The sequence below is a fragment of the Calidris pugnax genome, unplaced genomic scaffold, assembly GCF_001431845.1.
Source record: "Calidris pugnax isolate Ruff unplaced genomic scaffold, ASM143184v1 scaffold133, whole genome shotgun sequence".
Taxonomy (NCBI): Eukaryota; Metazoa; Chordata; class Aves; order Charadriiformes; family Scolopacidae; genus Calidris; species Calidris pugnax.
The window spans coordinates 5,641,605-5,664,096 of record NW_015090977.1 but is presented as its reverse complement, the minus strand read 5'-3'; the positions used below and the strand labels follow the sequence as shown (position 1 = coordinate 5,664,096).

The 22,492-nt window shown below is 53.5% G+C and overlaps 1 protein-coding gene across 2 annotated transcripts in view; it reads left to right on the top strand.

Annotated features, from left to right (window-relative positions):
* Positions 1-9,523: 9,523 nt before the first annotated feature.
* The window catches only part of ATP2A3 (ATPase, Ca++ transporting, ubiquitous), a 34,816-nt gene continuing 21,847 nt past the window's right edge, over positions 9,524-22,492 (top strand). For both annotated transcript variants that reach the window (XM_014953252.1, XM_014953251.1), the window contains exons 1-7: positions 9,524-9,549; positions 9,994-10,076; positions 12,414-12,518; positions 13,256-13,394; positions 16,996-17,076; positions 17,778-17,863; positions 18,389-18,853. In XM_014953252.1, the coding sequence (XP_014808738.1) occupies positions 10,056-10,076; positions 12,414-12,518; positions 13,256-13,394; positions 16,996-17,076; positions 17,778-17,863; positions 18,389-18,853 (897 nt within the window). In that variant the 5' untranslated portion in view covers positions 9,524-9,549; positions 9,994-10,055. The remainder of the gene's footprint in view (positions 9,550-9,993; positions 10,077-12,413; positions 12,519-13,255; positions 13,395-16,995; positions 17,077-17,777; positions 17,864-18,388; positions 18,854-22,492) is intronic.

The window sequence follows — 22,492 nt, the reverse complement described above, 5'->3', positions numbered from 1 at the left end:
AACCAAACTCCAAACCTACCCCCACCAGACTTCTCACTCTTAGGATGGAGTTGGCTCCTTTTGGCCCTGAGCTTGGGGCAGGGGCTGCTTCCAACCCCAGCACACAAAATTGGGGTTTTCCTGACCCGTAAATACGTATCCCAGCTCTTACACCGTGGCTTGGCTACAGGTGGCAGGATCGATTAAAATAGAGCTATTAAAATATCAGCTTTTGGAGGGGTGAGGCTGAGCAGGTCCCTCGTCTTGGCAGGGAGGTGGAGAAAAGATTGTTTGGATTTAAAAGGAATATCTTGTAGCTATTTTGTTCTTTTTTGTTGTTGTTGTTTTCTTTCTTCCTTTTTAATTGAGATTACTGGTTTGGGGCTTTGCTTTTGAGGGGTTTCATCTTGCAAATGGGGAAAACACTGAGCAGGGGGGAAAGTAAACCCTGCCCTGGCTGCCTTCTCCTGGGGTGGTGGGTACCAGTGAGAGCTGAGAGCCCCTGGGGTGGTGGGTACCAGTGGGCTGAGAGCTCCTGGCCCAGCTGGTCCCTGTGGGGAGGTGGAAGAGATGTCCTCTGAGCAGGGATGCTGCCGGTGGGATGTCCCTGAGCTGCTCAGCCTCTGCTGGCTGTGGTGACCAGGAGCCACACCGTGCAAGCTAGCCCTTGGCTAGTGGAATATTTTAGTTACATTTATTAATTGTTTGTATTATTTTCTTTGACATGCCACGCAAGTTGTGATCTCCTTAGTGGTTGCTTACAGCCTCATTGAAGATGCTCTGCTCAGTGTAAACACTCACCAGACTCTTGAGGAGGCAGTTTTGGGGGATGCTCTTGCCCCCACCAAACTGCAGCAGCCCTTTGCTATGTGCTGGGCACCATCTCTCCCCCAGGAGCAGATACTTGAAATTCCATCCTCTCATTTTGCTACCTGACTTTTAAGCCCCAATATTCCTTTTTTTTTTTTTCTTTTCTTTTCCCTTTTTTCTATTTTTTTGGAAAAAGCCAAAACCAAACCACAAACAGGGTCCCACCTTGCTCTTCCCCACGTCTTGCCGATGAGAGGCAACAGCCCCAATTTTTCAGTGCTGAAATTCCTCCCTGGGGATATTTGAAGGCTCCTTGGGGGCTGAGCAGGTTTTCCTGGTGCCGGGCAGGGACGTGCAGCCGAGCTGAGCCGGCAGCGTGGGGCATCGCCGGGGCTCCTGGCACTGCCACCTCCGCGGGGTTGGTTTCCTAAACCGGTCCCCGGCGCTGCCAGGAAAATGTTATTGCATTTGGGTGTTGGACTCGCTGCGAGTGGTCTATTTGTGGTGGTCCCTCCCGCCTGGAGGGGTTACAAATTCGCCGTAGCATTTTTTTTTCCCTGCCTGGGCTGATGCTTTTCTGCCACCGTGCTGGGTCATGGGGGGGTTTGGCTGAGGGTGGCATCGGGGCACCTCGGTTGTGATGCAGGGAGCAACCGAGGACAGGAGGCTGGAGCAGAGCCCAAAAGGGTGAAAAAGTATCACTGGGCAAAAATCCCCAATTTACTTAACGCTTAGCACTGGGGTATCAACAGGAAATTAGTTGAAAGAGCGGTTTTAGGGCAATAAAGGAGGAAATAAAATGATATCTGTAGGGTGCAAGAGGAGGATATGCTGAACTTGCAGTGTGCCCCTCGATTGGGGTTGGGGCAGTTCTGGCAGAAGGTTCCCAAATGCAGCAGAGTCACCCCCTCGCCTTTCCCTGAGTTTATGGAAAAGATCTCCCCAAAGCAGAGATAAGAAGCTAAAAAAGAACCCAACACGACCCCAATACTAAAAAAAAAAAAACCCACCCCAGCTTAAGCTTTATTTTATTGAAGTGCCTGCAGTGGCTTTATTTTTTTTTTTTTCCTTTTTCCAAAACCTGTTACTATTTAAACGCAGATTTTTAGCTTTTCCACCCGGGAGCCGGGGCTGGAAATTCTTTCCACTGCGTTGGTGCAGGAGGGAACAAACCACTGCTTTTAGTTTGCTCAAATAATCCATCCCAGGCTGGAGCCGCGGGTTTCCTCTGCCCCGCTCCCTCCCACTCCCAAAACCAGCCCGGGGACCCGCTGGGGGTGCTGGTGGGGACTGGGATGGAGGGGATGAGGCCATCACTCGCAGCTCCATTTCCCCAGGGTTTTCCCCCTAAATTTCCCAAAACTTTATTCTTGCAAACACCATGTGGGCACCAGAGCTGCAAACCTGAGCGGTGGCTATATTTTGGGGGGGCAAAATAATCTTATTTTCATAGCATTAAGAAAAGGAGGTGGTTTATCAGTGGGGAAATTGTTCTTTTCACTGTGGTGTGGGAAGAAGATGCCTAGGAGTCCCCTGAGCCATGGCAGAGGGAAGCTCCTGCTATCCAACATTTTGGGAATGAGCCATTTCCAAGAATAAAGGAGGGGAAGTTTGGGGTGGGATGGACAAGGTTTTCCTTATTTATTTCACATGGCTCCTTGGACCATTGGTTCGATGCTGCTCTCCCACCTCCATCCATCCCTCTTTCCCTCTCCCTGGACAGCGGGATATGATGGTGGTGGCTTATCCTGTAGAACAGGGATGTGCTGATTTTCCAGTGAAAGGGAGGTACCGCAGGGCTGGATTTGTGTGGTGCATCCCTGCTGTTGAGGGGCACATCCAGGATAACCCCAGGATAATCCTTGACCTGCTGAGATAAGCTCAGCTGGCCAGAAAAGGAACAAGGGAGCCTTCAGCTTCTCCCCTCCAGCCTCAGGGGCAGGGTTGAGGGTGCCCAAAGGCACCAGTTCTCCCCTGGGATCCATCACCATCCTGGAGGGATGGATGGTGTTGGGCTGGGTTCAGTGCCGGCGGGGTTTGGAAGAGCAGTGGGAGGGTAGGACCAGCTGTTGGTCCAGAGCCTGGGCTGCTGTGGAAAGCCCTACGACCCAAACCAGAAATGTTGGTTGGCTGATTTTTATTGCCAGCCCTTTACAGCCTCCCAGGCTCCAGCCAGAAAACCAGTTGGATCATTTCACCCTAAAGCAGCGCCTGGAAAACAGCAAGGACATTTCTGGCCCATAGAGCTCTGCTAACCAGTCCCACCATCCCTCCCCAACTGCCATCCCTGGTGCTTCCTCTGGCCCCAAATCTGCTTATTTTGGGGGCTGTGGATCCCCCCGACCGGACAGGACACCGGGCTTGAGCAGGGACAGGCACCGGGGAGTTAGAGGAACAGCAAAGGCTGGTGTTTGCCGTGGGAGGGGGGGTTGTATCTCATGTCCCTTATCTTCCTGCTGCTTTTTGGAGCAGCCCCGAGCGGGTGGCTGTCGCGAGCAGCCGGCGTAACCAACACTCACCCGCGGCGCGCAGGAAAAAGCAGCTGCGAGGCGGGTAAGCAAATAAGGTGCCGGGGGGGCTGGAGGTGCTTCCCCAACCCACGGCACACCCAGGGCCACCACCGCCTTCTCTCAGGAGGGAAAGACATGGGAGGAAAAAGCACCGTTCGCTGTGGGACCAGCTCCTCCTCGGGGGTGATGGAGGACACGGGGAAGAGCTGGATCCTCATGTAGTGCAAAGCAGAGCTTGACCATGGCCGCCCGGTATGAGGATGGGGATGGTCCCAGGGCTGTGCCTGCACCCGTGTTTAATGTGTGGGGAATTAGTGTTGTCCTCGGGTCGCAGGACCTGGTGCAGCTCGGCCACAGGGTTCACATGCTGCAGACATGCACCCACCCGGGAACGGAATTTCTGTGCGTGGATGGTTGGGGTGTGGGAGACACTGCTCTGCCATCCCGTCCCTTCTCCCCCGTTCCTTCTCCCCCATCCCATCCCTTCTCCCCTATTCCTTCTCCCTTGAGGGAGCTGGGATTGTTCAGCCTGGAGAAGAGGAGACTCTGGGGAGACCTTATAGTGGCCTTTAAATATCTGAAGAAGCTGGGGAGGGACTCTTTGCCGGGAAGGGTAATGATAGGACAAGGGGAAACGGTTTTAAATTGGAAGAAAAAAAGATTCAGATTAGATCTCAGGAAGAAATTTCTTACTATGAGGGTGGTGAGACACTGGAACAGGTTGCCCAGGGAAGCTGTGGCTGCCCCATCCCTGGAGGTGTTCAAATCCAGGCTGGAGGGGGCTTTGAGCAACCTGGTCTGGTGGGAGGTGTCCCTGCCCAGGGCAGGGGGATTGGAACTAGATGATCTTTGAGGTCCCTTCCAACCCAAACCATTCTATGATTCTCCCCCATCCCTTCTCCCCCATCCCTTCACTGTTCCCTCAGTTGGGACCAGCCAGCCCCACTGCGATTCGCATGGATGGCTCCTGGGGTTTTTAGTATACAGGGCTTTTTTTTTATTATTATTTTTTTTGGCAAACAGCAAGCTCAGCTCCACAGCGTCCTTATCTCCTTGTCTCACTGCAGCAGCACACGGTGTCTGTGGGTCTGGCTTACCCTCCAGCCAGGCTGGGCTCCAGCAAGCAAAGGGGTGCCGGGGTGGATGGAGGGTGAGACCATGACTAAAGCCCAGTTTGTTCTGCAGAAGCTGAAACAACCCCAGAAAGTCCTTTTAGCTGCATCCTGAAGGTCCTGCTCTTCCCAAGCTCTTCCCTGTGTCCTTGTGGGTTGGAGCCTGGGTGGGATGCGAGATACAGGGATGCAGCAGCGTTTGGGACGTTCAGGCATGAAGCTGTATGTAAAAGCAAAGAGTGCAGATTAATTTAATTAATACACAGCCAAGGCATGTAGATGACTATGCTTTGTCCTCTGTGAACATCAGGCAGCATTTAGCACCGTTAGGCTCGGAGTGTTTGCCATCCCGGATAACGCTATAACTCCTGGGATTAGTTTGCAAACGCTGGTTTTTTTACACTTCTGCAGCTTGAGCGCGACCGTGCAGGGTGATGGGCGACTTCACGCCTCCGTCCCCAGGCGGGAGAGACAGCCAGCAGGTGATGGGGCTGAGTTTGCCTTCAAACAACCTGCCAAAAGCCTTTTCCCCGGCCGTAGCTCTGCGGGGATGCGCGGCGGTGCCGGCTGTCAGCGGGGATGAAGCAGAGCAGACATCCCTCCGCCACGGGATCCTTCCAGCGCAGCCCGGCCTGGGAAAGGCAGCCAGTTAAAATAACAATTTATTCTGCCCAGTGTCTTGCGGGACAGTGGAAGGATCCCAGAGCAGCCCTGCCTGGGTTCCTGCTTTGTGTCACGGGAGAGGGGCTGCTGTCCCAGCTGGGGAGAGTTTAGGGTTTTTCTTACTCTCTTCGCTGCTTTCTTGGGGCCTTTTTACTGCCTGTTGACAAAATCTGGATTGGGATGTCTCCCTTGTTTTGCCCGTCCGTTTCCCCTTCCCTGCGTACAGAAAAATAAATTAAAGGCAGTAAAAAAAAAAAAAAGAGAGAAAGGAAAAAAAGAAGATTATTTTATGACATAGAAAGGAAAAAAAAAAAGATTATTTTGTGACATAGAAAGGAAAAAAAAAGATTATTTTATGACATAGAAATATAGCTTTGAGGGAGTTATGTGGAGCAGAAAGCTGGGCCCAGCCATGGTGCTCACTGTTATCCCCAATGCTGGGCATCATGCTGTTACCCTTCTGGCATCGATTGGCATCCGAATTCTTTCCCATAAGGGAAATCTGATTTTTTTTATCCTAGGGAAGCTCCTGAAACAGTGGGGATAATGGTATTTCAATGTTCACCTTGCAAGATGTGTGCTGTTGTGGGTCGCATGCGGGGTCTGAGTGCACACCAGGGTTTGCTTTACCTCCACGTCGGAGAAGGTGTCGCCTCGTGCCTCAGTTTCCCCGAAAGCCGAGCGGGATGCGATACGTCAGTGCGCGACGGAGACACACCGGCTGCTGTAGGGCTGTGCTGCTCCCGGGATTTTTCATCCTGTTACAGCAGGAGAAACTCAAACATTTCCTTCAAGCGACCCCAACGCCACCCTGTTGTGTTTTATGTGTTTGCTTTGGCCCGGGAAGCGGGGCAGGGTCTCCCCGGGGGCAGGAGGGCTGTCGCAGAGCCCCGGGACGGCAGCCCGCACCCGTGCCGCCTCGCTCGTGGGTGGCACCCGTGTTTATTTACCTTTTCATCACCTGATTACCGTGCCCTGCCATGTTGCAGGCGCCAGCCCGCGGGCTGCCAGCCCTGTTTGAGTTGGCAGGAGCCGGAGATTAACCTCCGGCTAAAATAGCCCGAAACCCAGCCCCGCGTCCGCCCGGGGTGGCCGGGCTCATTGCATGCCCTTTGAACCATCTCGTATCCATGTCTTGCTGCCCAGCTCAGGCCGTGGCCACCGGGTGACGTGATGGCACAGCAAGGAAAGAAGTGGTGATGTGACAATCCCCACCAGTCCCTGGAGCTTGGCTGGGTTTTGTGCTCCTCCAATGCAAAGCCCTGCGGGTTGGTGGAATTGGGGTTGCACCTCTCTGCTCGGTGACCCGGAGGAGAGCACGCTGTCCTGCTTCTGGGAGTGGTCCTGTGACATCCAGGCACCCGTTGCCCTCTATCCATATCTGTTTTCTTGGCTCTGCTCTCCAAATCCACGGTGCAGAAGAGCAGGAGCAGAGAAGTTGCAGATACACGTCCTCAAGCTGGGGTTCCCACACCAGGGTGGCTCAGCTCAGGAAGCTGCAAACTTACAGTATGAGTGGGTGGCCCCATTTTGGGTTCCTTTGAGCAACCCTTATCACTTTCTACCCTTGTTGGTGTTACTGCATTTGTCTTCTGGCCGTACCAGGAAGCTTGGGCACAGAGCAGGATCTCCATCCTGAGCTCTGAGCCGCCCACCAAAGAAAGGGGCTATTCAAGTGCCAGCCAGGAGTTTCCATTCCAGCCTGGCTGAGCTCGCCGTGGTGTCCCGAGGGAATTGCAGATTTAGGATTTTGCTCATTCCCTGCCTGCGGTGGGTTTCCCGGCCGGGTGGGACACGGCAGCAGTGCCAGCCCTTCTGCCCTGCCTGGTGCCACAGGGATGACACATAAAACTTGGGTTTTGGTGGGTGGCAAACCCTCTTAATTTCTTCATGAGACTGGAAGTGAGAGGGAGAGGCTTCAGCAGCAAACATTTCTGTTTCCTGATGGGTTTTGATCGATTCAGACCCAAAAACTTGAGTTTATTGTGACTTTCCGCCTTTTTTCTCTGGGTGTTTGGTGCAAAAGCGGGTGCTGAGCTGCCACGTGAAGGGTGGTGGAAGGAGTCAGCGATGGCAGGGGAGGTGCCTGCTGCTCAGTCTACTCAAAGCTGGGCTTTTTTGGGGGGAGGCACCTCCAGCAGCATCGCTGGTGTTTGGTAAGAGCCTTGGCACGGTGTCACTCTGCCGCCGGCGGTATTTCGGCTGGCTGCCCCGCCGCACGTGTTTCCTCCCCACTTCACAGAAACCTGTTTTCGTGCTTTAAGCAGGAGCTCATGCAAAGTCCCCGCTCGGCGAACGCTGCCGCTGCGGCTCTTCATGCAAAGGCCGGGGCGGGAGAGGCACCCAGAGGCACCGCGGCGTTTCGGGTGGCTGCTCGGGGTGGAAAGTCACCCCTGGGCAACCCGGCAGAGCCCAGACCTGTGGGAGCCCCAGCCGCCTCCCTGGGGGCACCCACCTGCCCCCAGCCCTCTCACCTCGCACGTTTGCACCCTTAAAATGGAGCCTGGATGGAAATAGCAGCAGCAGATCTCTTCTACTTTTAATTTTGGTGGTTCTCTGGGCCGGGGAGAGGAAGCCGGGGGTGGAGAGGAGCCGGCTGCAAAAGGGAGATGAGCCACTTTCCTTCTGACACGCTCTGCAGAGTGATTCGAAATGTTGAAGCTGCTCCAAGATTATATATTTTTTTTCTTTTTTTTTTCTTCTTTTTTTTGCTATAAGAATAATTATAGGCGTGACGTAGCGATCTGTCTGCTCCTCGCCATGGGAGGGAATCAGAATGGCCTTATCTAGGAGGGACGTGGGTTTAAAACAACTCGTAGTAAGTGTGTCTGGGAGCACATGGAGGAGCTGGTGCAGTTTGAGGCGTAAACACGTCCCAGCTTCTTGTTTTCACTCCTTTATTCAGTGAAGGTGGGTTTGGTTTGGGGGTTGTTTTTGGTTGGTTTGTTTATTTTTATTTTTCTTTTAATTTCTCTGAATGAAAATAGGTGATGGAAAACACCTGAGCAGGTTTCGCTTCCTGCTCTCACTTCACCCTGGGGGTGCTCGGAGATAACCCCCTGTTTGGGGGGGTCCAAGCAATGGGTCATCGAGTGTGTCTGCCTTGGGCTGACTCCACTTGAACCTCAGCTGGTCCCTTATTCCATCCCAGAAATGCAAGGAGTTGGAGGAACATCTTGTTTTATTGTCACCCCGCAGGGCATGGAAGGAGGTGGCAGACAGCGGAGGTTTTGGGTCAGATTTTTGGGAGGTCTCCATCTCAGTTTTAACCTGTGGGGAGGTTTGGGGTTGGGGTTTTCTGCCCAGTCCCCTCCCACCCCAGAGGACCAAAGGATGGAGGCAAAGGGTGCACATCACCTTGACGTTGAGACCCTTCCTGTCCCTTGCAGTGCTGTGTGATGCCTTTGAGCCACCAGCACAGCCTTCCCCAGGGTTGGCTGATGAGTGATGATGGCTTGTGTTCCTCCCCCTCCACTTTCATGAGACAGGAGCAATGTCCAGGTGTCCCCTCCTTGGGCGGTTGGCAGAGGTTTTAGTCCAGCTCTCCTGGGAGCTGCTCTGTGGGCAACCAAAGGATTCACCCTGAATACGGGAACAGTGGGTGCAGGTGGAGACCAGCACCCATCAGCAGCCAAAACCAGGAGCAGTCACTCCTAAGCCATCCCTGGGTTCAGGACCTTGTGGTCCTTGGCCAAACCTTGCCCATAGCTGCACGAGGGAGGAAGCAAAGCGATGCCCTTGGTGGGTACTGCAGTTTGTGCCTTGTCTGGTGGCCATGGGAACCTTCAAGATATGTGGTGTGTGAAGGTAGTGGTCATCCCATGGGGACATGGGAGTCTCAGGGTGACCATGGCGGGTGTTGGGGAGCACTTGGGGTGTTTTCAGGTTGTGCAGGTGACCAGGCTCGGGTTTGGCTGCGAGCAGTGTGGATAGAGGCTCTGCACCCACCGGGTGGATGGTTTGAACCATCTGAGCATCAGCTTTGGATTCCTTTCCTCGAACTTTGCAGACTGTGAAGTACGGCTGTGTAATAGGAAACGTGGTCTGAAAGTTTACAGTCCTCAGCGGGTCCATATTGGGTTTCTGGCAGGGCATTTTACGGGATGGTTGGACCTCTGTGTCCTGAATTTGGAGAGGGCAGCTCCTGAGGAGTATTTTTTTAGGCAGGCTGAGTGCAGGAATAAATGCTGCTGGAGCCACTTGCTGGAGGGAAATGATGTTTCTCTGGTGTGGGCAGCATCCCATGCTGCTTACTGGGTGTCAGACTGAGAACTTTGAGGACAAGCTGTCTTGATGTGGTCCTCCTCTTTGAGGACCCCATCTTGGGGTCTCCTGAATGGATTGCTGGGGCACAAGGGAAGGGATTGCTAATCTGGGCCCAAATCACTAATTGATCTTTTCATTTTTATCACTTTTTACTTTCTTACGCTTGCCGGGCTGTTGATGAAAACCTCCAGAGCTCCCTGCAGAAGAAGGTAAGTCGTGGGCTGGAGGAGGGGGTACCTTGAGTCTGGGTGGAGGGTGCTGGGGACGAGGAGAGGGGGACACTCTTTGGGATCTTTGAATCTTGCTTTTGATCTCAGAGAAAGCCGGGCTGAGAGCAGCACTTTCCCCTGATGGCAAGGCTACCAGCTGTGAATAGAAACACGGAGGATTTGGCTTCTGTAGTTAAAAATAGACATAGTAAAAACCAGGCTGATGCCAGAAATGAAGGTGTTTAATATTGGAGAGAAGAATCCCCCATCGCGGCGCTGGATGTCCTCACTACTGCCCGCAGCACTGGAGAGGCTCAGCTCCAAGTGGGGGACAGGGTCCTGTTGGTCTTAGTGGCCTCAGTGATCTAAAATAGCTGCCTTCTGGGTGTTTTTTTTATTTTATTTTGAGTGCTGACTGTGCTTGTCTTCATGTTTTCCCACCAGGAAAGTCCCTCTGGGAGTTGGTGCTGGAGCAGTTTGAAGACCTCCTCGTCCGCATCCTTTTGATGGCAGCTTTTCTGTCATTCGTAAGTACCCCAGGCTGGGGGTGGGCACCTTCCAGGGCACTTATGGGCATGGGTGGCAGCAGAAGAGCCAGAGGAAGGTGCATGTTGGATGACGGAGACGTAGCAGCAGTACAGTGGTTTTCCAGGGCACAGTGACAACATCATTGTAGCTACTTAAGATGAGACTTTTCAGTAATGCTGATCCATCCAAAAGTGATATCGAACAACTACCTGGGCTTCTTTCTATTTCTCCAGGACTATACCAGGCAAAGGTAGAAAAGGGCCATGGAAAGGGTCAGTCCTGGGCACGTTTTGGTGGGATGGGTGTTGTCCCTGAACACTGTGTAGGGTTAGAGTTAGGAGAGAGCAAGTGCAGAGCCCCAGCAAGAGTGAGGTTGCAAAAGGGGCTGCCAAAGACAGGTGGGGGCTGCCCAGAGCTTTCAGTCATAGAATCATATGGAGTTGGAAGGGACCTCTGGAGATCATCAAGTCCAACCCCCCCACCGGAGTGGGTCTACCTAGAGCTGGTTGCACAGGATCTTGTCCAGGCAGTTTTTGAATGTCACCAGAGAAGGAGACTCCACCACCTCTCTAGGCAGCCTCTTCCAGGGCTCTGCCACACTCACAGTAAAGAAGTTCCTCCTCGTGTTTAGGTGGAACTTCTTATACTCAAGTTTGTGCCCATTTCCTCTTGTCCTGTCCCTGGGCACCGTTGAGAAAAGACCAGCCCTGTCCTCCTGACTCCCTTCCTTTAAGTATTTATAAGCATTGATCAGATCCCCCTTCAGCCTTCTCTTCTCTAGACTATAAAGACCCAAGTTCCTCAGCCTCTCTTCATAAGAGAGATGCTCCAGGCCCTTAATCATCTTTGTGGCCCTTTGCTGTACCCTCTCCAGTAGTTCCCTGTCCTTCTGGAACTGGGGAGCCCAGATGTCCTGAGATGCTTTCTCCTTTGATCCACAGTTTTTTGTCACTGTGTGCAGACCCTGCCTGAGATAGCACAAGTCCTTTGGATGTGTCTCTATCTCACTGCAAGAGTTTTATCAACAAACTTTCCTCTGTTTTTAGGTTAGAAGGCATACCTTTGTAACTATCTCTTTCAGCTTCCCTCTTAAATACCACCTTCCCCTCTGCTGGGGTGCAGGCAGTGGGGCAGACCTGCCTAAAGCCTGTACAACCATATAGGGAAGCAAAGATGGGGCTGGCAGCCTTTCCAAACCCCATGTGAAGTCTCCCTCCCGGAGCCCTTCTGCTCATTTTTCAATTAAAAATGAAATTCCAATCTGTTTTATTTTTTGTTTAATTTTTCTTTTCTTTTTTTTCCCCTGCTCCCTCTGGCAGAGCCAGACTGGCAGCGTTTCGGTTGCCGGCGTGGGAGGTACCTCCTGCCTGCTGTTCACTGCCTTCCTCCTGCCCACGTGGCTGGGAGGGTTCAGAGATGCCAGGCTGGTGATACCCAAGCTGGTGATATCAGCCCAAGCTGAGGATGCTCAGGGCAGGTATCGGGTACAGCTGGCCACAGTGTGGGGCACATAGCTTTTCCTTTTCACCTTTGCTGACGTGTGGGGCAGGGTTAGTGCTTTCTACCTGCGTGGTGCCTTGCGAGTGCTGGGTAGAAGCAGCACCTTGTTCCCTGGTTGTTGATTTGAGCCTTATTTATGGTGCCCAAGTACTGAGTCATTAACTCAGTTTTGCCCACAATTTACCTTGGGAGCAAGTTTGCACGGGGAGACATTTCCCACCAAGCTGATGGAGAATTATGTATTTTTTGAGGGTGTTTGGCAGTGGGATGGCAAAGCTGAGTCTCCTTTCCCCTCCTTTTGGATACGGCTCCTGGGCTGATAAGGAGGGAGGCTGGTCCCTTGCAAGGTTCAATACATTCCCCAAACAACATGCAGTGACCCGTTTGTTGTTGAATTTGGAGAGCTGCTGCAATCTGCTTGACGGACGAGTCTGCCATGGTGGCTCTGCTAATGGGTAAAGCAGGCGTGAGCCCCTGTCAGAGGTCCTTTGTGCTGGTCCTGCTGCTGCAGAGCAGCAGGGCGTTGCTATGTTGACCCAGCACAGGTCAACCAGCAGTTAAATGGAGTGAGAATATTTGTGTGCGTGCGTGTGCTTCATTTGTATTATGCATTAGGTTATCCCCAGGAGAAGCGTGGAGGCACCTGAGTTAAGCACCAGCAGTGGCATATGGCAGGTCCCCGCTTTAACCAAGTAGTGTGGGGCTGGCCACCACTCTGGGTTGTCTTCTCTCCAGTAAACGCCATATGCTGGTTGGCTCTTGTTTCCGTCCTTCTTCTTAAAATGTTAGCGCTTGCTGTTTCAACCACACTGGGGTCCTCTTCTCTTGCCTACCAGATCCTGGCCTGGTTTGAAGAAGGAGAGGAGACCACAACGGCGTTTGTGGAGCCCATCGTCATTATCATGATCCTGATCGCCAACGCCGTGGTGGGGGTGTGGCAGGTGAGTCTCAACCCCCATGTCCCCCCCTGCCCCGCAGGTCTCTGCTCCACATGGCTGAGATGCTTCATTTGAAGGGCTGGTTGCTTCTTGCCGTTGGGAATTCATTTTTCAAAGGTTCCATTTTCATGTTGGCCACACTGGCTCACACCCCAGCGCAGATGCTCGGTCGTTGCTGCCTCCTGGCTTGTTCCTTCAGTCTGTCTTGGGCAACTTTTACAGTTTCGAGTTTAGCATCTTGCACTGATTTGCCATCCAGGCACATGCTGCTTGTCTCCTGGCCATGGCCAAATGTGTTTTCCAAGGGAAGCTTTTTGCCCCATCCACCAGAAAGTCACCGTGGCTGCTGCCTCTCACCTCACTGTATCCATCATGGGGGATGAGCAAACACCTCAGCCAGTGATGTTCCTCCTCTTGCAGATATTCACTTTAAGGCCATTTATTTAATTCTAACCTGATCTGAAATGGGGTTGCTGGATGGCAAAAAAACACATCTGAGTGGGAGATGCTGCTTCCCAAAGTGAGAAGGAGAAAATCAAGTCCAATGGTCCATGCAGTATCCAGGACCTGGTGAGGTTTAAGCCAGTGGGGACCATTTCAGACAGCTGAAGAAGATGCAGCACTTGCCCCATCCATGGTGCAAATGGATGCCAAAGTCAGGGCTGGGGTTTGGGTGGGGAGGGAGCCTGCTGGCATGAGGAACCCCACCACCACCAGCTCTGCTCCTCCTCTGCTTGCAGGAGAGGAACGCTGAGAGCGCCATCGAAGCCTTGAAGGAGTACGAGCCTGAGATGGGGAAGGTGATCCGCGCCGACCGCAGTGGGGTGCAGCGGATCCGCGCCCGGGACATTGTCCCTGGGGACATCGTGGAGGTGGCAGGTAAGATGCCATCACCCCAGGGCACGGGGTGGGATGGGGAGGTGGTGCTGGCCAGGGGGGCTTTGATGGCAGGTACCTCAAGGTGGGAGGGTTCTGCTGCGACGTCCAGCTGCATCCCCTCTGGAAGGATGGCCACCGATTCACCTCATTGTCGTACACTTGAGATTTTAGTTTCTCTACTCAAATCCAGGGAGGTGAAATGATTTGGGCCAAAGTGGGGGCTCATCAGCCTGCGGAGGCTTCGCCCCGAGCGTGGGTCTGTAGAGAATGGCAGAAAAGTGAAAAAAGCGCTGTTCCTGGTGCAGGTTTTGTGTTTGGGGAGAGTTTCCCTGTTTTCTGGGAAGAACTTTATTTTTCCACCAAGATTCCCCCTGTCTGGAAGCGACTCCCCCACACACATCCCCTGGACAAGGCAGGGGCCGAGGGCAGACGCTGGGTGCTGCAGCAGGGGATGCCGGGCGAGCGCTGCCGCCGGCACGGGGGGGTTGAGCGGTGCAGGCAGCGGCGCTGGTCCTGCCTGCGTGGGCAGGCTTCCTTGGTAACTGGGGTTTGTTATTCGGGGAGGACAAGAGGCAGAGGGGACTGGCTGGAGGATGCTTTTGCCTCCCCGGTCAGGTTTCCCCCCCCAAACCATTCTGTCAGGGTTTTGCATTCAGCAAGAAGTGGCTGGGGGGGGGTCTCCTGCCTGCCGCGCCAGAGCTAAATAGGATGCATTTCAATCATCCCGTTTTGTTTGTTGGTTAAACGATGCCGTAAACCCCCAGGGAGGCGAAACTAATCCTCTCCTTTTCCTCCTCGTGGCCCTGCTAGTGGAAAGATGCTGCAATCCCTCCCGCGCCCAGCCAGCTCGCTGTTATTTATGTCTTCCAGTTGGGCTTCAGCTGGAAGATGAACATAAAAATAATGCAGGGAGGATCAAGCGGAGGAGTGCCGGCCAGGTCCTCAGCTGGGCGAGCTGGCAGAGCTCCCAAGCCGGCTCCAGCAACGCGTTCCAGCTGGTGACCTGGCCTTTAATTAAATTAATTCATTATTAATGAAGTGAAATTCTGCCACCTTTCCCCCAACCGAGTGCTTGCTGCCTGCCCAGCAGCGCCTGAATATTAACGGCACAATCGGCATCGGGACTGGGAGGGAAAGAGTTGAGCTCTCCTCTAGAGGGGTTTGCAAATTAATTAGCAAATTGTGGGTCTAGGAGATTATGGCAAGTGATGGGATGCTGTCAGGCTGCCCCGTAGGAAAGTGCACCAGGAGCAATAGCTTTGAACGTGCAGGTGATATCCTGGGGACAGCCCAGGCAGGACTGGCTGCTTTTTGCATCTGCAAATGCCCTAAATCTGGCAGCAAGGAGCAGAAAACCTGCTGCCCTAAGGCAGGAGGGGGATGATGGTGGCACGTTGGGTTGCTCTTTAAACCCTGCCCTTTTGTAACAAGGGAATTGAGGTGAGTCCTTGGGAATTCAGCCACAGCCCCAACTTTCTGCCTTGCCCCAAAAGCGTGGGCATTGCCCGGGGAGCCCCACGGGGGGCTGCATCACTTGCCCACCCCCGCTTTGCTCGGGCAGCGCTGCCTCCCGTTTTCCTCTCTTTCCCTTGGCTTTCGGAGACTTGGGTGGTCACTGCATGTTCAGTAGCTGGCTCAGGGCAGCTGCCAGGTCCGTAGGTCTGTCCTGTGTGGTGCGAGTCCCCTGGGATGCTATCACAATACCTACCCTTGGGCAGATGCTACCCCCACATCACTGCTATCTCTAGATGCTGGCACCCAATTTTTCATCTGCAGGTTGAGCCAACGTTGGCCAACCCTCCCTGCCTTCCCCATGGGAGAAGAGGAGCCCTTTGCTCCCTTTAAGGTGCTGCAAAATCTAAGGGAAACATCTCCAGGGGTGGGGGGGAGTGAGGAGGTGGGTGTCTGTGAGTCCCTGTGCTTAGCATGCCCCATCTCAGCCCCCCACAAAAAAAAGGGGTGCGAAGGGGAGTGGGGCAGGTCCGATGAGGCAGCAGATGTTTACACGCCGCATCCCGGAGCGTTGGGATCTGCAGCTGGAATAACTGGCTGGGGAGTGGAGCGGTGCCAGCCCCTTCTCCTCCCGCTGCGCTCGGTGAAGCTGGGGGGGGGGATGGTTTTACGAGCCCCGGGAGGAAGCGCTCGTTAAAGTCTGGGATTTGAGAGGATGGTTAGCGGCCAAGGCCAGCGGCGTTGTGTAACGTGATGTAAAGCACCGGGAGCCAGGGCAGCCTTTGCCTCAATATTTCCAAAGTCCTGGAGCGCCGCTGCGTCCAGCCGATAAGGGAGCAGGAGGAAAAGCCTCTCTGTGCCAAGGAGACGGGAGGAGGAAACCCAGCGGGAAAAGCAGCTTTAAAAGTGGGTTTGTTTGTTTTTTTTAAGGAAGCACATGTGCCTCAGTGGGCAGCCGTCGATGGCTGGTAATCAGCAGGGCTGCTTTCTCCTGTAACCACTGTTCCAAGCCAGAAGACCCATGGACGGCTGTTTGTCTCAGCCACGAAAGGTCTTTCAGTGTCAGCAGCTTCCAGTTGGTCCAAGAAGCCCTGCAGTGGGGATAAGAGTGGTGTTGGGAGGCTCGGGCTGCTCCAAAATGGGGATGTTTTGGGGGTTTTGCAGGGAAGAGGAAAGATGGGGATGTGATAGGGCAGGCAGGGCCACACTAGGGTTTGGCTGAGGGCAGGGGGTGTGATGATGATGCCCCCAGGACTGCATGCCTGTGCCTCTAACTGTGGCAGCTCTGCTCCAAAAAGAGAAAAGATATCTGGGTATGCGGGTGGTCACTGCCTGTGATGGTTACGGAGGTCCTGGCCGTGGTGGAGGAGTTCATGTCACTGCAGAGGTGGAGCTGGGATGGGTAGGACATGGGGACCTGCTGGGAGCCCCATCGGCTCCTCCTGCCCTCGCTTGCCCTGGCAAACCTGGCTCCAACCACAGTTAGTTCTTCTTGGGCAGCATCCATAGACAGCAGGGATGGGGCAGCGCTTGCTCCTGCCGAATTTTGCAGAGGGAGGTGATGCCTGAGACACGCTGTGGGGCCATGGGAGAGGGTGGAGGGTGCCTGGCACAGCACGAGTCACCCCCTCAGTGCTGCTGCCCGCTCCCTGGGCTGGCTGCTTTTGTGTAAAAATCCCCCTAAATTAGAAATTCCTCAAGGTCCCATCACTGCCCTGCCTGATGTGTGATGGCAACTGATGGTGCCTCTTCCCAGCTTTCTTTTTTTTGACTTGTAAATTATAGACATAGAAAATTAAGCTTTATAGACATAGAAAATTAAGCTTCAAATGCAAAAAGGAGGCATCCTGGGTCAGGACCCTGGTTTACCACGGGCTGGACCCCTCATTGCTGCGGGCAGGGTGCTGCCGTGTGCCTGCACCACATGAGGCCATGGTGATTCTCAGCAAAAGCCGGTCCCTGCCCTGGAGACCAGAGAGAAATAGAAATCAAGGGGAGACAGAAGGAACTGAGGTTCAAACTGGTGTCCCCAAGCCTCGGGACAGAGCCCAACGGTGGTGGCATGGTTGGGATTTGCCATCCCCCTTCCCCAGGGTGGTGGGTGCTGCTGGTCCCACCTGATGGAGCTGCTCTTCTCTTGCCCCTGTAGTTGGTGACAAGGTGCCGGCGGACATCCGGATCATCGAAATCCGCTCCACCACCCTGCGGGTGGACCAGTCCATCCTCACAGGTGCGTGCAGGCGCGATGGGGTGGAGGTGGCTGCTGAAGGCAGAGCTTTCCCTCAGCCATCCGCCCCAAAGCCAAATTTTGGGGGTGTCGCTGGACTGAGCGCTTTGCTTGGGTGGGAGATGGGTGGGAGAACGAGATTGAGGACCTGGGGAGGTCACAGCATCATTTAAAACTCATGGCCTAGGCAAGATGCACCCAGTGCTTGGGCATCTTGAGTCATCTATCCCGTGCGACACGTGGGGTTTCACGAGGGGCTGCTCAGTCCCTGCCCACACTCCCCCCGTGCAGCCATCACACGAGGACCACTGGTGCATGAGGCCTCCTGACTCCAGGGAAAGGTGACAATATTTGGGGCTTTTTTTAATTTTAAGCACCGGAAAAGCCCTTAAACTGATAATCTATGATATTTCAAAGATTCTCCCTCTCTGCTGTCGGGGAAGGCCGGTGAATGATCAGATGACAAAAAGGGCTTCCAGTATTTCAGCTCCCTTGTGTGCTGGTAAAGGCACTGAGTTAGGAGGTGGCAGGAGGGAAGGAAAAGCAATCAATCAGAAAAAAAAATGTGAAAAAGACAGGGAAAGGAGCCCAGTCTCCTTGAAAAGTGTCTTCATTAACTTAGTTCACCAAGGGCAAAAGAAGATGCAGCAAAAAGGCAAATCTGCAAAGAACAAGTGGTTCATCTCCCCCCTCTTGTCTCGCAGGGGAGTCTGTGTCGGTGATCAAACATGCTGACCCCATCCCTGACCCCCGGGCTGTCAACCAGGACAAGAAGAACATGCTTTTCTCCGTAAGTACCTTATGCCTGTCCCCACCTCTCCTCTGGTTTTGCAGAGTTGCTGAGCAAAGAGGCTGATGGACACAGAAGGTCTCTGAGCAGTGAAAGGGAGTGCTTGCACGAGAAAGACTCGAATCCATATAAAGAGCCCCAAATCCATAAAAAAGAGGACCTGCTTCCATGGGATTTCATTTAGGCTGTGGCACATGATGCCCTTAAATGCCTTGGGTGATCTCAGTGGGTTTTCCATCAAGCAGGATGTACTACAGACAGAGGGAAGGTTTGTGGTTGAGCCTGGAGCTGTTGCAAGTTTGAGTTTCCTCCTTGCTCGTACGCCTCTCAGGCAGAAGCCAAGTCCTCGAGGGGCGAGAGGGGTCTCCTGCTGCTTTAGGGTGGTTTATATAAAATCCCAGCATGTCTCCTTTACTTTTAACTGTGATTTCGTGTCCTTCTTTCACAACTAGTGACCCATTTACCCCTCAGGCTGAGAGGTTTCATGCCCATATATCCACTCTGACCCTGTTTTTTCCCTCCCAGGGCACCAACATCGCAGCTGGGAAGGCTGTGGGGGTTGTCATTGCCACAGGGGTGTACACTGAGATCGGGAAGATCCGAAACCAGATGGTGGAGACTGAACCTGAGAAGACTCCCTTGCAGCAGAAACTGGATGAGTTCAGCCAGCAGCTCTCCAAAGTGATTTTCCTGGTGTGCATCGCTGTCTGGGTCATCAACATCAGCCACTTCAGCGACCCCGTCCATGGGGGATCCTGGTTTCGGGGGGCCATCTACTATTTCAAGATTTCGGTGGCACTGGCGGTGGCTGCCATCCCTGAGGGCCTCCCGGCCGTCATCACCACCTGCCTGGCGCTGGGCACACGCCGCATGGCCAAGAAGAACGCCATTGTCCGGAGCCTGCCCTCGGTGGAGACCCTGGGCTGCACCTCTGTCATCTGCTCCGACAAGACCGGCACCCTCACCACCAACCAGATGTCCGTCTGCCGGGTGAGTATGGGGGGTATTTTGGGATGCAGGGGGGATGCTCTGTGAACCCTCAAAACCCTGCACCGCTCCATCCCCATCTTGGGGTGATGGGCTTTGCTGTCCTTGCCAAAATTGTTTCACATTAGGAATTTCAAAGTGAGCGTGGAAGATGGTTTGTAGGAGGCCCTGAGCTTCCTCTCTGCCTGACCTGGGGTGAGGAGGTTTATGATGTCTCTTGGCCTGGTTGTAATTAGAAAACTGATTTTTATGAGCACACCAGTTTGGAGGTGCCATGTTGCCAATTTATTTCAGGGTCTCCCTCTCCAGCATTTCTTTCTGCTGGGACATGACGTTGAGACAAAGCTCTTGGAGAAGCCAATGCGATCAGCTTCCTCTGCTCTCTTGACTATTTTTCCCTTGTTTTTAACCAAACCAGTGAGAAATCCTGGAACACGCAAAATTACAAAGTCTGGACCTGTGAGGCCAAAACCTGGTGGGTCAGTGCAGCATGTGGGTCCAGCTGTCCATGACAAGCTCAAGCAGAAATCCTGAGGTTAAGGGAAGATGCCTGTGACCTGGTGAAATGGTTTTTGGGTTATCTGTCCTCTCCTGGCAGAAGGTCTGCCATCAGCAGTTGTGTGCAGCTGGGCTTGGACTGAAAAGTTCTTCTTATGGAGAGATCCCTGGGGTGGTTTGGCAAAGAGGTCAAAGGCTCCTGGTCTACCAGAGAGCTTTGCTCTCCCACGTGTCTGGCCATATGGGGAGGTGACTTGTTAGGAAAGCGTGGACCATCCAAATACTTCTCAGTTTCCCCATTAATCCTCGAGTCTCAGGAAAGTTTCATGGCCTTGGCGTGTCGGTTTTATAGGAGAACCTTGGAAAATGTGTTGCTGTGGGGAAAAATGGACCTGGCCATCGTCCCTCCTCTCTGACACTTGGGTAGCATGGTGGGAAGCCGTGACCGTGCTGCGAGTTGGCCATGAGCTTTGGCCACTGGTTTGCTCAGCACAAACTGCAGATGACTGGAAATGTCTGATATTTCTGCCCTGTAAATGATTTAAAATGAGACACCGCTGGAACAAGGCCGTGACCAAGCTGCCCGTGTCTTGCATGAGGAGGAGGTTCCCACCAGCCCTCTTTCTGCCCCAGTGATACAGGGAAGTGAGTAAAGGGCAACGCCAGCATTTAGGGTCTCAGATTGCAGAAGGAGAGGTAGGACGTGACTCTGCCTTCCCCAAACCACTTCCTACTGGAGGATCTGCCCTTGAACTTGGGCAGAAGTGCCACCGACTGCTGCGGTGTGGCGCGGTCAGGAGAGACAGGGTTATGGATGCTGAGACAGAGAGAGCAGGAGGAGGATGGAGCAGGGCACACAAGAGGGTTTTTCAATCAATCATTATTTGCAGAATGAACTCAGCAACTTTAAAAAAAGAATATAAATTCAAAATTCAACATATCCTCCACCCCAGCTCCCCTCAGCCCCTTTCCAATATCCGTGTTATTCACTTGGCTGAATCCTGACTCCCAAGATGTGATACCAAGAGCCAGGCTGGCCTCAGGATGGCCAGAGGTGGCTGTTAATGTTTAACAGGCAGGGCTTCCCGCGTTGACCCAGGCAGGACAGAGGCTGCTGGTGGCCCTGCCGAGCGGCGGCTGGGTCAATATTTGCTCTGGTGGCCGTTGGTGTGTCCTGGTCCTGCTCCTGAGCCCAGCAGCTAGCTCAGTTACGGGTGTGCAAAAGCCACAAAAGCCTGTCAATAACCTGGAAAAATGTATTAATTGAGTGCGATTTAATTAAGGCACACGTTTAATTTGGGTGAGCACAGCTGCTTGGCCACAGGGTATGCTGTTGAGTGGTCCTTGCCCTTTACTTCTCGCTGCCGGCGCCGGGTCTGTGGAGCTGTAAAGTGACTCTTCAAAGGCTTCGAGCCTGTTTTAAAACCCTCAGCTGTTTTTTTAAGGGCTCAGCCAACAGCTCCGGGTCCCTCTGGGTGCTTATGGGTGCTCGTGGGTGCCATGGGCGAAGCAGTGCCCCCCAGATGCTCGTGGGTGGGAAGTGCCAACCAAAGGGCTTTGTGCTGGGGGCTTCATCCATCTGGGTTGGCCAAGACTTTGGTGCTTTTACTGTGGTCTCGAGTCCGCTGAGGTTACAGCTCTGCAGCAACACCGTAAAGCCACAAACGCACTTAATAAATCAGATTAAACCCACAATTTGTGTTGCTCACCTCATGGTCAACTGGGGGGTCTCTGAGACCACCATCTCACCCAGCCCATGGTGTGGAGCAACCAGGGACAGCCTTCTCCCAACCCTTAAATAACCTCCTGGGAGCGATGGAAGTCTGGCAGGGGGAGATATGGGCAGAGAGGCATTGCAGCTCTGCTCTTGCACATTTAAATCCATCTCCTAAAAGTTGCAGCACCCTTTTATGCACTAGAACTTAATTTTCCAGGAGTGGGAGGGGGGTGGTTGAGAGTCAGGACATGAAGTGGGGATGTGAGTGTGGCCGGGTGGACTCGGGGCTGCTGCTGCGTGGGGCAGAGTGGGATGGGGCTGGAGGGGGGAGATGCTGGTACCCCATGTGCAGGAGAGGGAGATGGCTGGTGTTTTGGGAAACGACAGCAGAAAGGAGTTTATTTTCAATAAACCTTGTAGCAGAGCCTGGCTGTGCAAATTCCCATCCCCAGCGCAGCCGCCCAGGAGTTGCGTGGGTGCTATTTGCTTTTTAATCTCCAGGAACACTGTGCTTTGATTCAGCAGTTGTGTCTGTCTAAACCAGCCACTAATTAGGGGGAGGCCTCGCTGGGGGTGTCCCAGGGGCTGTGACAGTCGTCGGTGGGTGCCCATCAGCCAGGGCTGCTTCCAGCGCGGGGGGAAACCGCTGCCGGGCTGATGGATGGGTAAATGACTGATGATTACAGCCTCTTACTATTCCAGACAGCAATCCTATCTCGTCTGCCTTTTGATGAGTAGTTCTGTCAACGATACTCCAGAAATGAGGAGACGTATCCTTCCCATCCCTCTCCCCCCTGAGCCTGCACCCCGATGCCCTGTGCTGCTCTGGGCACAGTGCAGCCACGAGTGCCCTTTTCTTTCTAAAATTACGGAATCAGGAATTGTCAGAGTTGGAAGGGACCTCTAGAGATCATCTGGTCCAACTCACCTGCTAAAGCAGGGTTGCCCAGAGCACATCACTCAGGACTGCATCAAGGTGGGTCTTGAAGATCTCCAGAGAAGGGGACTCCACACCCTCCCTGGGCAGCCTGTTCCAGGGCTCCGTCACCCTCACCCCAAAGAAGTTTTTTCTCATATTTGAATGGAACTTTCTATGTTCCAGCTTGTGCCCGTTGCCCCTCGTCCTATCGCTGGAAACCACTGAAAAGAGTCTGGCTTCATCATCCTTCAACTCACCCTTTAGATACTTATAAACATAAATAAGGGCTCCCCTCAGTCTTCGCTTGTCCAGGCTAAAGAGTCCCAGCTCCTTGAGCCTTTCCTCATCAGGGAGATGCTCCAATCCCTTAATCATCTCTATTGCCCCACGCTGGACTCTCTCCAGTAGTTCCCTGTCCCTCTTGAACTGGGGAGCCGAGAACTGGACGCAGGATTCCAGTTGTGGCCTCCCCAGTGCAGAGCAGAGGGGGAGAATGACCTCCTTCCAC